This window comes from Xiphias gladius, chromosome 5 (assembly GCF_016859285.1).
Source record: "Xiphias gladius isolate SHS-SW01 ecotype Sanya breed wild chromosome 5, ASM1685928v1, whole genome shotgun sequence".
Lineage (NCBI taxonomy): Eukaryota > Metazoa > Chordata > Actinopteri > Istiophoriformes > Xiphiidae > Xiphias > Xiphias gladius.
This window is the reverse complement of record NC_053404.1, coordinates 8,442,105-8,454,859: the sequence shown is the minus strand read 5'-3', so window position 1 is coordinate 8,454,859 and position 12,755 is coordinate 8,442,105. Positions and strand designations below refer to the sequence as shown.

The following is a 12,755-nucleotide window of genomic DNA, read 5'->3' as shown; positions in this document are numbered from 1 at the left end:
AATAATTCCTATTTTTATTGTACAATTAATTATTAATTATAAAAAGCTTTATTACTATTTTTTTTATCTCTGACTCTTGTGGTCCTCCATAATTAGGTGCTAATCACAATTCAAAATATAATATTCTAAAGTGTCTCAAAACAAAAACTAGCAACTGTAAAATATTCTCTTTACGAAGCATGGCACCTAATTTCAACCACAACAAGGATATGAAGTTGGAAAACTTTAATACTCCTCCCACAGAAACAAAAATAAATGTACAAGGTACTGTGATACGTAGGTGCACTGCAGTGGTAAAAACTACAGACATACAGCAGAGGGCAACATTTAGCTATGTGGAGTCCATGGTTTGCCCCGGCAATGAAACGTGACTTTGATGTAAGAATAAAAGAATAAAGATAAAAGCAGACTCCACATCAAATTTTCTATTTTTAATAAAAGATTTTGCTTTTGTTTGGTTTTTACATGTTTTAAGGCATCATGCACAAAAAATAAGCCATACTAAAGGGGTTATGCTTACCCTTTACCAAAACCTCTGTTCTAACATTTGAAGATTTGCTGTTAAAAATAAGTTTGTACAAATATGGCATGTAAGCTGGCATGTCAGGGAATCTCAAAGTAGAACATCACCTGCTTCACAGTTTTTGTAAACATGGCTTTGAGCAAAATAGGGCTGAGGAAAAGATAAGATAAAGGGAGTGGGGCTAAATTTCCCTGAAAAGCATGCAATGCATCTTAAATAATATTTACAATGCATCATTTTATTCTCACTAGAGTTCTCTTCTAATTGTATAAATTCAAGTTAAAACATTAAAAAGTTTGTTGACAATAACAGACTGACAGACAGAAAGACATATGTGTCCATGATATTCCCCAGCCGAGAGTCCCCAACAAAGACATTGTTCAGATTGGTCAACGATCAAAACACTACAAGATTTTCTTTTAATACATCAAGCATTGTAGTTGAACTTCCAGACAAATGCTATCCTCTGGAGGGTATTACAACCTCAAAAAATGAATGGTTGATGGTGATTTATTAATTTGTGTAAAACAGCCCAACTGTGGCTAAAAATCATGTTTAAAAAAATCTTGTAGTGTCCACCATGGCAGACATTCTGGAGGTGATGGTAACTTTGGCACAGTTGTGTCCAGTTCCATTCTTCTGTGGTCATCCGTGCAAGTTATACTATATTAAAGACCATGGAAAGATACTGTTCATATGAAACCTGGATCCAGCCATCCTGGTCTGTATCGTACCGCCTGAACACATCAGTCAACCTCTGTGGAAAGAAGTGGCAATAAGGGGCAACGAATTTAACTCTTTGAACATAATAAAACCAAACCCTAATTTCTCATTTCTCCAAAGTCTCCAATACAAAATGGATATACATTTATTCAAACAGATTAGGTGTTGTACTGAAACATCACAGTTTTCAATCACAATTTTACATCATATCACATGCATTTCATGCATTTACTAGCATAGTTAACAGTTTCAAACATTCAACATTGGCTCACTGACTTGTATAAGTGCTTGTTTTCTTTACCCTATACTTCTGGAGAAGAAAATATATATAAACTCAAGTTGACTCATTCAAATCTAGCTCAAAAAAAGTGCCAAACAAAAGTGAATGGTTGACACCTCTTGAGCTATTGTGACAGCATAAATACAACATTTCAAAAGCCCCAGTTATATTACTACTCTACTGTACCTGAAGACTTTATCGAGCTATTATAAAGCAGCAGTTACACTTGGCAGATTTTGCAATAACTGTATTAGGGGGAAATTACTGAAAATGAACAAACAGGTTAATGTGGAACTTAACAGGGAGACAAATAAGCTGAAAGGGAGGACTGTAATGAATTTCTTAAGTGTGCATAATTAACAATTGCCCTTTAAATCTTATAAATACAAGAGTAGGCTTGCTGTGATGCAAGTGCTATGAACATCCTATACTCTGTATTCAGACCCCTTCAATTTTTACAGAGTTCATTGTGTTGTAGATTTAACATGTTTTAAGAAATGGTTGCAAATTTATTAAAAATCAAAAACTGAAATTTCTTATTTACAAAAGTATTCAAAACCTTGGCTGTGGCACTCTAAATTGATCAGGTGTATCCTCTTGGCTTTAATTATCTTAGAGATGTGTCTGATGACTTGATTGGAGTCCACCTGTGGCAAACTAAATTGACTGGACATACAGTAGTTTAGAAAGACACATACCTGTGTTTATAAGGTCCTGCAATTCATACTGCATGTCAGGACAAAAATTAAACTATGAAGTCCAGGCATAGATCAGGACAAGGGTATAAAACCCATTTCTAAAGCTTTGAGTGTTCCCAGGTGCACACTGGCCTGTGAAGAAGCTTGGAACCACCAGGACTCTTCCTAATATTGGCGATCCAGCCAAACTGAGTAACCAGGCAAGAAGCGCCTTTGTCAGGGGGGTGACCAAGAACCCAGTGGTCACTCTAACAGAGCTTCAAGTCACCTGCAGAGACGGGAGAACCTGCCGGAAGGACAACCATCTCAGCAGCATCTATCAGGCCTTTACGGTAGAGTGGCCAGACAGAAGCAACTTTGAGTAAAGGTGCTTGGAGTTTGCCAAATGGCATTTAAAGGACTCAAGAGCATGAGAAAAAAAAAGTTTCTGGTCTGGTGAGACAAAAACTTAACCTTTGGGCAGAACTCCAAGCACTATGCCTGGCAAACATGAGGAATTGCTCAACACCTTGCTGATACAATCCCTACGGTGAGGCATGGTAGTGGCAGCATTATGCTATGGGGATGCTTCTCAGTGACAGGGACAGGGAGACTGGTCAGAACTGAGGGAAATCTCTTCGCATGATTTTAGAGACCCAGTTGTTGAAAACATAGGCCTCCAGAGGCGAGCCCCGACCAGCTTCCGCAGTTGTTGGCCAACCTCGGGATGGTCTAAACGAGTCTTTGTCAGCAGGTAACCCCGGCCTTAAATGTGGCTCTTAAAACACAAACACTGACTCATTGGTTTTACTCGGCTCTCCAGGGTGTGTCCGCCCGATGATGGGAACCCACTCTTGGGCTTCCCAAGACCTGGTTGTGGTAATTAAAGAAAGATCTGAATACTTTCGTAAATGAGAGAATTTAGGTTTTGTTTTTTTAATGAATTTACAAAAATGTCTAAAAACATGTTTGAATTTTGTTATGGGTGTAGATTGTTGGCAATGGCAATTTTATCCATTTACAATTAAATGTACAACACAAAGTGTGCAAAAAAGTGAAGTGGTTTGAATACTTTCTGAAGTGACTGTGCATACGTGTGGGAAAAAACTCGATAAATCATATTATATACAATTTATATTTGACTTAGTTTAAATGTGTCACCTGTAATACAATACAGCACTGGATGAAGTCATCAAAGGCCACTTGTCCCTTCCTCTGGCGGTCAAACTTCTCTATCAGTGTGCTGTAGAACTGGTCTGACAGACGATAGCCTGCACACAACAGCAAATATAAAATCAGCAATACAGTCAACATTTCAAAGACATCTTACTCATTCTCCCTTTCAAATTCTGCTTTTTGATAAGTGAAGTTCTGAAAAGGATTTTGACTTCTTTGTGAGCCTTCATTATGGACACCCAGTGTATACACCAGGGGAATCAACCTGGATGATCACCTCTGGTTTTCAGCCTGAACCTTAACAATTCTTAAAAACAAATCCTTATTTATTTTTTTACTTACCACTGATATATTAGAGAACATAGGTAGCTTCAATGACTTTCACCCAGACAACTGAAACTTTTCAACAACAGTTTAATGATACCACAAAACCTTGTTTGGACAAAAAAGGCAATCGTAGTTGAGCCAGCACTAACATGCTACAGCAGTATGGCTTAGCAAATTCAGGCGGTTATTTAAAAATTTACAGTTATCTTTATTACCAATTTATTAAATCTCTCTCCTCTCTGCATGTTGCAGTTCTTCATCTGCACCTGTGTACTCCTCTTCATCACTACAATAAAAACTGTAAACTGTAGTTTTTTGACAACCACTCAAATTCAATAATATATATTTCTGTGGAATCATGTTAGTTTTGCGTGAACCATTAGTGCTTCTTTGCGCACTAATGGTTTTGGATTTCACCCACAATAAGTGCACTGCATTGTAGATGGCAGGCTGCAGTTGTTATACAGATATAAAAAGGTTGTATGACTGAAAGTAAGGCAAAACAAAAACTGTATTTACTACATGAGTGGTAAGTATAAAGTAGGGATAGAATTCCAAACTATTCCCTTATTACAAGTGTTCTTATGACATGATGGTCTATCTAAACACACACAGAGCTACTGAAAAGAAAGAACAAGCCTATAGATAGCCCTTCACCACAGTGATTAAATTTAAATATACAAGCATACTTTGCTGCTCACCAAAGCCAGTCAGTGCCTGTTTAAGCTCATTCTTATCAATGAAGCCGGAGTTGTCCCTGTCGTAGGTCCTGAAGATGTTCTGCCAGTCTGTGATGTACTTCCAAACACCAGCGAACTCATTGAAGTTCACACCACCTTTATTTTCCCTGTCGAACATGGCTGGGAAAGGGGGAGGAGGTTCAGGAATAAGGTATATTGTAAGAGATATTATTCGCTCTTTGTTTCATACAGACACGTCTAGTAGTGTTGGTCTTCAACACACACTTGGGATGAATCCTATGACATGAAAGCAATCAAGCCACCACATACAGTTTAAAAGCACTGTCAGAGAACTGTGGAGTATAAACTGTGGGTCAGAAAGAGACTGCTTACATTTGACTAACTCCTGTCCCATAGGACTTAATTATAGTAGTATATTATAACACTATAACAGAGGAAGAAAACAACACTCCACTCCTCACCCCCATGTGGTTCAATACAATTACAAAAATATCATATCAAAGGCTTAGAAATTACAGTCATTTTTATACATATTCCCTCATTTTCAGAGGCTCAAAAGTAATTGGACAATTGACTGACAATCAGCTTCATGGCCAGATGTGGTCTGTTCCCTCATTATTTCATGACAAATTAAGCAGATAAAAGGACTAGAGTTTATTCCAAGTGTTGAAATTGCATTTGGTAGTTGTTCATGGGAACTCTCAATAGGTGGTCCAAAGAGATGTCAATGCAAATGAAGGAGGCCATCATTAGGCTGAAAAAACAAAACAAACCTATCAGACAGATGGCAGAAACTTTAGGAGTGGCCAAATTATCAAATTGGTACATTCTTAAAAAGAAGGAATGCACTGGCGAGCTCACCAACACCAAAAGGCCTGCAAAACCACTCAAGACAACTAAACGGGATGATTGCAGAATTCTTTCCTTGGTGATGAAAAACCCCTAACCCTAACCCTATGGCATTGGGCATGTATGGCTGCCAAAGGAACTGGTTCACTTGTGTTTATTGATGATGTGACTGCTGATAGAATTAGCAGGATGAATTCGGAAGTGTCTAGGGCTATACTGTCTGCTCAGATTCAGCCAAATGCTGGAAAACTGATAGAATAGTGCTTTCACAGTACAAATGAATAATGACCATAAAATATACTGCAAAAGCAACCCAAGACTTTCTCAAGGCAAAGAAATGGAATATTCTTCAATGGCCAAGTCAGTCATCTGACCTCAACCCAATTGAGCATGCTTTTCATTTACTGAAGACAAAACTGAAAGCAGAAAGAAACACAAAGAAGCAGCAGCTGAAGGCAGCTGAAGTGAAGGACTGGCAAACCATTTTAAGGGAGGAAACTCAGCATTTGGTGATGTCCATGGGTTCCAGACTTCGGGGAGTCATTGACTGCAAAGGATTTTCATCCAAGTTTAAAAATAATCCTTATAATTATGTTAGTCTGTCGAATTACTTTTGAGCATCTGAAAATAGAGTTACCATGTATAAAAATGGCTGTAATTCCTAAACGATTAATGCAATATTTTTGTTAAATCCCTTGAATTAAAGTTGAAAGTCTATACTTCAATCACATCTTGATGGCTTTGTTTCATATCCATTGTGGTGGTGTACAGAGGCAAAATTACGAAAATTGTGTCAATGTCTAAACACTTATGTATCTCACTGTACATAGTACTTGAAGTTCAGTTTATGTCTATAGTGAGGTACAATCTGACCTACAGTAGTACAATTAAAAAGCTGCCAACAGGGTCCTGAACTACACTGCAGAGTAAGAAGTTTTTAAAATCACATGCATATGACAACTGCTTTAAAAGTGTAAACAGATCAATATTTGAAGTCTGAGGCAATTGGTAGCTGCCTTTTGAGACAAGCTCTCCCATTTCCATGTTGATGCTCTGTCCTCCTCCCTTTAGTGATGGCTGCATGTTTCCACCAGAGCAAAACTGAAGCCAAAAATAAGTTTCTTTGTGATTTCAGATTTCTTAAAACTTAATAAATGTATCCATTTGTCATGGAGAGGGAGCAAATGAACAACTGGCATAGTCAGAGAACAAAAGGCATAGTCAGAGAACAAAAGGCAGTTGTGTGAAATTGAGCTCAATGTCACTGTAAGCAGTGACTTACATATGATGGAGCGGACCGTCACTGGGTTGAAAGGAGTCCATGTACCTGCAAGACAGAAAAATACCAGTTATTTACCAGTCCAATGAGACTAGTGGGCTATTTTGGTATTTGTTGCAAGAAAAATAATGATAAAAACATCTATAATCATTTATGCATCAGTTTAAGTACATGAGAGTGACAAAGATAACAGATAATACAGCTACACGGGTAACTACGTTTCCTAGAAGAGACTTGGAAGAGTGGTAAAGTACAGAAGCTGAGAGGAGCTGTAGCAACTTTAATTATATTTTTTTGGGCAATTATCTCCAGTTCGCATCTTAAATGTGACATTATCTCCAGAAAATAAACAGTTTTCTTGTCATCATGGCTTAATTAGCACATTTTCTCAAGATAAATATTTATGTAATGTCTATATCTATTTTTTTAAGATGGACCATTACTGTATCTCAACATACTAATTTAGGTATCTTGTCTTCTCAAGATATACAATCTTTTATTCCTGGATTATTCACGTCATTATTTTAGGATAAGTAATGATGGCCATGTTAGGAAGTAATCTTAAACTTAAACTTGTGGGACTTTCTCTCAAGGCCAAAAGGATGGCACCATAATTAAAACCTATTTGCATAAACAGACCATTGTGATAGACCTGAGGACATTTTAAAATATCACAGTAAGAAAAACACAGGTGTAAATAATAAAAATTTACTATATAGTGCACAGTATTTACTGTCTGCCATTTTATTTGAGTCACAAATTCTTAAGTATGATAAGGAAAGATCACTCCTTTGGTTTTTAGTTCTAGGAACAGAAAATAAAGCCTCATCAGAGCACCTTAGATTGAGTGTCAGTGAACAAGAAAATTAGGGGGTTTATAAGTAATCAACATCTTAAAATTGTTTTGATATCCAATGGACACCAGTGCAAAGATACCAAACAAAAAAGGAATATATGAGCCATTTGTATCTTCCATCTATAGTCTGCTGTCATATTTAGTTTCCTCACCCTTTCCTCCTGTTGAATAGGTTGACACTTCTGTTACTGAAGTAGTAATAATCTGTGTAGATAAATGAAGATTAGAGGCCATCTTCAGTTCCCACAAGAGCCATGCAAACTGACAGGAGCGGACAATAAAAGCACTCACCATATAGCATAAATAACATTAAGGAGGGAAAGGACAACATATGAATTCACAATTTAATAATAAGAAAAAGGTTATTCAGAAAAGAAAAAAAAAGGAGTTGAAAGCAGTTGAGTTTTGTGAAATTTTAAGACCTTCTTTTCCAAACATACAAAATCGTTATTTTTCATCTATAGGATAAACTATATGTGAATATACCTGTCATCTATATGGTCAGAAAAAGATTGATGAACATTGAGCTTAGCAGGGTGTTTATACTTTATAGTCTTCTTCACACTCTCAGTTCTCAATGTGCTGAGATTTATCACCATCTAAATCCTTGCTTACTCACCATCTCCCTACAGAAAAGCTGACAGTTCAGGACCAGAAATTAAAAGATGTGAGCGTGGGAGGATGCAGAGGAGAGAGGAGACAAGATTAGATCACAAAAAAACAAAAGAGAAAGAGAAGAAAAGAGAAAAAATACAGCAAGAGGAGAGATAACCAGATAAGCACAGGGAACAAAAGAGAAAGGACATAAGGAGATGAGAAGGAGCACAAAACATTTGCAGTTTAGTTTTTGTTGCAGTAACTTGAACTCTTTAGCTTACTTTTGCTGGCCTAAGACTCCTCCCTAGAACTCTGTAGACCCTAATACAGAATCTGCAGAATTTTAACATCTCATCAGCAATGAGATGTAAACATGAGTTTGTTACTCAATCAGAGATACAGTATTTACCACTGAAGCTGATAGTTCTTCTGCAGCTTGCTTCTTGTTTTTAGCATGTAGATATATGACCGTATAATCTGCATACATCGGACAAGTTACAGTATGTGGAAAACCTCAGGTAGGAAATTAATATAAAAACTAAATAACAGAGGACCCAAACTTGAACCTTGAGGTTTTATGGTCTACGCGAACACATTGTTTTCTGTCTGTAAGATATAATTTTATCCATTTAATTACATTAGGTGAAAAATGAAAATGTGATAGTTAATTTGGTAATCAGAACCTCAAGATCAATTGTATCAAAGGCTTTCTTTAAATCGAGGCAGACAGCCCCAACCACACCTCCTTTGTCCAATTTAGCCTTAATTTTCCAGAAGAAAACAATTTGCAGTTTCAGTGGAATTGTTTTCGAAACCCAAATTGCATAGGATGCAATGACAAGGAAGCAGCATTTAAATGTAATATTATCTGTTCAGATAATATTTCTCTGCAATTTTTGATACTGCCAGAATGATACTGATGGATCTGCAATTACTAATGACCCTATGTTCGCCTGATTTGAACACAGCTGTAATTATTGCAGTTTTCGAAGCACTTCGAAAGACTCTTTCATTAATGGACCAATTAACAATTTTTGAAATATGAGGAATGAGTGCCTCTTTATGGGTTTTGATGAATTTGGTCTCCATCTCATGAACATCATTTGCCCTTGAACAATTAAGAGGGGAAATAATCATATGTACTTTGGAGATGGTCACTTCTCCAAAAGTCTAAATGGGAGCATCAATATTTAGAGGAGAGACAGAATAATTTGATCCAGGGAAATTCTGAATCTTGAGTTTTTGTAGAATCATTAAAATAAGTATTAAATGCTGTTAGCACTTTACTTGGATCATGGGTGACATTTGCCTGTATATTTAGTTCTATTGTTTTATTAATGGTATTATATTTCTCTGGTAAGTTCTTTAAATTCTGCCAGATTTTTTTGGCATTCCACTTTGCTTCACTAATAACATTAATGAAAACTGTAACTTTTGCCTTTCTGAGCTCTATTACAACTTTATTTCTCAGTGTGGTAAATAAACGCCTCTCACCTTACTCTTGAGAGCTATCTTGATAGCATGGTCCCTTTGTTTCATGAGTGACCGTATTTTTTCAGTTAACCATGGTAGATAGTCTCTTTGGCCTGGTTTGCATTTCACTTCTGTGTATAGTTGTTTGAAGTTCAGCCATGGAAGAATTACAGTTATCATCCATACTTTTATGTACGAAGTGCTCATTCCAATTTATTTTTTTAAATTGAATTTTTTAGATTGGTTAACTGACTTATAAATTTTATACTATTCTAGTTTCTTGTGGGCTGACAGATTAAATCTCCTTTTAGTGAGCTTTATTATAATCAGAATCATATTGTGGTCAAATGATCCTGTTACCAGATTGTAAGATTTCTTAACTACCTCTGGTTTATTAGAGAAACCCAAATCATTAAGCTTTTCTGAGGAACTAATTATTGTAGTTGTTCCTTCAATAACCTGTTGAAAATCAAAATTGTTTCTTATGCATTTTAACTCTTTCCTTTTTGCTTTGTCTATTGAAATACTGCTCTAAAGCAACAAAGTATCATAGGCATGTTGATGTGACACCAATTTGTAGAACCAAATCAGAGTAACTGCTGTGTTTGCTTTCATCGGATGAAAACCTCAACCCCCAGAAGTTTCTAAACTAAGTGTTTTAGAAACCGTACAGTAGCTATGGAATGTGTTTCACTACATGTCTATTCAGTGACATTTTTTGACATCCAAACACATCTGAATGCAGTCAGGTCTCTAAATTCTGATTTACTGACATAAACTCTGCCAGACACTTCCACAATACGCACTCTTGAGCCCAGATCCCCCTCTCAACAGGCGCAATAACAGAACCAATGAGTAGTACAACAATCCAGTTGTTTGGTGTGCTCCATTCACACTGAAGGGTAGTGGCACACTTTCTTCCACCATTCTCAATAAAAGAACAGGGCTCCTTATTGAGCTAACGTTTAGCCATACTAGCAGTGACGAGACTTAAATACACAGACTTTGGAGAGCCCCCGTCATATTTTAATGCCACTATGGAGGTTCACATTTGGGGTTTTGAATGAAATGTCTTTACAACTACTGGATAAATTATCATCAAATCTTGACATTCATTGACCCTTAGGATGACTTTCAATAACTTTGTTGAACCCCTGACTTTTTAATCTAGTGCCATCATCAGGTCAAAGCTTTAATGTGTCCAATTCTTTGGTTTATGACCAAAAACTTACAAAACTAAAGACAATCCCATTGGTCTCAACAGTACCTTCTGTTTAATGCTAATTAGCAAATGTTAGCATGCTAACATCCTAAACTGACGAGTAAACATGTTAAGCATTATACCCACTAAACATGAGCATGTTAGCATCGTCACTATGATGCATGGCAACATGCTGACGTTAGCATTTAGCTAAAAGCAACACTGTGTCCATGTATAGTGCATTCAGAAAGTATTCAGTCACCTTCATTTTTTTCACATTTTGCTATGTTGCAGCCTTATGCTAAAATCATTTAAATTAATTTTTTTCCCTCACCAATCTACACTCAATACCCCATTATGACAAAGTGAAAACAGAATTTTAGAATTTTTTGCAAATTTTATAAAAAAGGAAAAACAGAAATATCACATTAATAAAAGTATTTAGAACGTTTGCTATTACATTGTAAATTTAGCTCAGGTGCCTCCCATTTCTCTTAATCATCTTTCAGATCCTTTTCTTCACCTTGACTGGAGTCCACCTGTGGTAAATTCAATTGATTGGACATGATCTAAAAAGGGACACACCTTTCTATATAAGGTCTCACAGCTGACAATGCATATCAGAGCAAAAGCCAAGCCATGAGGTCGAAGGACCTGCCTGCAGAGCTCAGAGACAGGGTTGTGTCAAGGTACAGATCTGGGGAAGCCTACAAAAAAATTCTGCTGCATTGTAGGTTCCCAAGAGCACAGTGGCCTCCATAATTCTTCAATGGAAGAAGACTGAAACAACAAGGACTCTTCCTATAGCTGGCTGCTAAGCCAAACTAAGCAATCAGGGGAGAAGGGCTTTGGTAAGAGGGGCTACCAAGAACCAAATGGTTGCCCTGGCTGAGCTCCAGAGATCCTGTGTGGAGATGGGAGAAACTTCTACATGGACAACCATCACTGCAACACTTCACTGATCTGGGCTTTATGGCAGAGTGGTTAGTGAGAAGTCTCACCTCAGTGAAAGACACATGTAAGCCAGCTTGGAGTTTGCAAAAAAGCACCTAAAGGAATCTCAGAATGAGAGAAACAAGATTCTCTGGCCAATGCAACCAAGATTGAAATGTTTGGCCTCAATTCTAAGCGTCATGTCTAGAGGAAACCAGGCACTGCTCATCACCTGCCCAGTACCATTCCAATGGTGAAGCATGGTGGTGGCAGCATCATGCTGTGGTGGTGTTTTTGAAGTGGCAGGGACTGGGAGCCTGGTCAGGGATGAGGGAAAGCTGAACAGAGCAAAGTACACATATATCCTTAATGAAAACCTGGTCCAGAGCACCCAGGACCTCAGACTGGGCCGAAGGTTCACCTTCCAAAAGGATAATGACGCTGAGCACAAAGGCAGACAGGAGTGGCTTAGGGACAACTCTATGAATTTCCTTGAGTGGCCCAGCCAGAGCCCTGACTTGAACCCCCTCAAACATCTCTGGAGAGACCTGAAAAAGGTTGCCCACCGACATTCCCCATCCAACCTGACAGAGCTTGAGAGGATCCGCAGAGAAGAATAGTAGAAAATCCCCAAATCCAGGTGTGCAAAGCTTGTCGTGTCATACCCAAAAAGACTAAAGGCTGTAATTGGTGATAAAGGTGCTTCAACTAAGTGCTGAGTAAAGGGTCTGACCACTTATGTGAATGTGATATGACAGTTTTTCCTTTTTAATAAATTTGCAAAAATTCCTGAGATTCTGTTTATGCTTTGTCATTATGGGGTATTGAGTATAGATTGATGAGGAATTTAAACGATTTTAACATAAGGCTACCAGATAATAAAATGTGAAAAAATTGAAGGGGTCTGAATACTTTCTGAATGCACTGTTAAGTCTCACAAACCACTAGCTTGGCTATAACACATTACATTTTTTGATAAGGGTGCCTTAAATTTGGTTTTTGAAGAACTGTGACCAACGAATCTACAGAGCGGGACATTTTGCAGTTGCAAAATAAACTTATCAGTGATCTCTGGTGGACAAACTATGTACAGGCGGTTTTTAAATCACCTCAAACAAATCTCTGACATTTTTTTAGGGCAGTTTCTGGTTAGCATATAC

At 37.4% G+C, this 12,755-nt stretch overlaps 1 protein-coding gene across 4 annotated transcripts in view; it reads right to left on the bottom strand.

Moving 5' to 3' along the window:
• Nucleotides 1–418: 418 nt before the first annotated feature.
• Nucleotides 419–12,755, bottom strand: part of pdcd6 (programmed cell death 6) — a 29,282-nt gene continuing 16,945 nt past the window's right edge. For 2 of the 4 annotated variants that reach the window (XM_040127314.1, XM_040127311.1), the window contains exons 3-6: nt 6,539–6,583; nt 4,396–4,566; nt 3,365–3,474; nt 419–1,280 (exon numbers count right to left, since the gene is read on the bottom strand). In XM_040127314.1, the coding sequence (XP_039983248.1) occupies nt 1,182–1,280; nt 3,365–3,474; nt 4,396–4,566; nt 6,539–6,583 (425 nt within the window). In that variant the 3' untranslated portion in view covers nt 419–1,181. Of the gene's footprint in view, nt 1,281–3,364; nt 3,475–4,395; nt 4,567–6,538; nt 6,584–7,543; nt 7,596–12,755 lie in introns of all 4 variants that reach the window. The other 2 variants (XM_040127313.1, XM_040127312.1) reach the window with 2 other exon arrangements.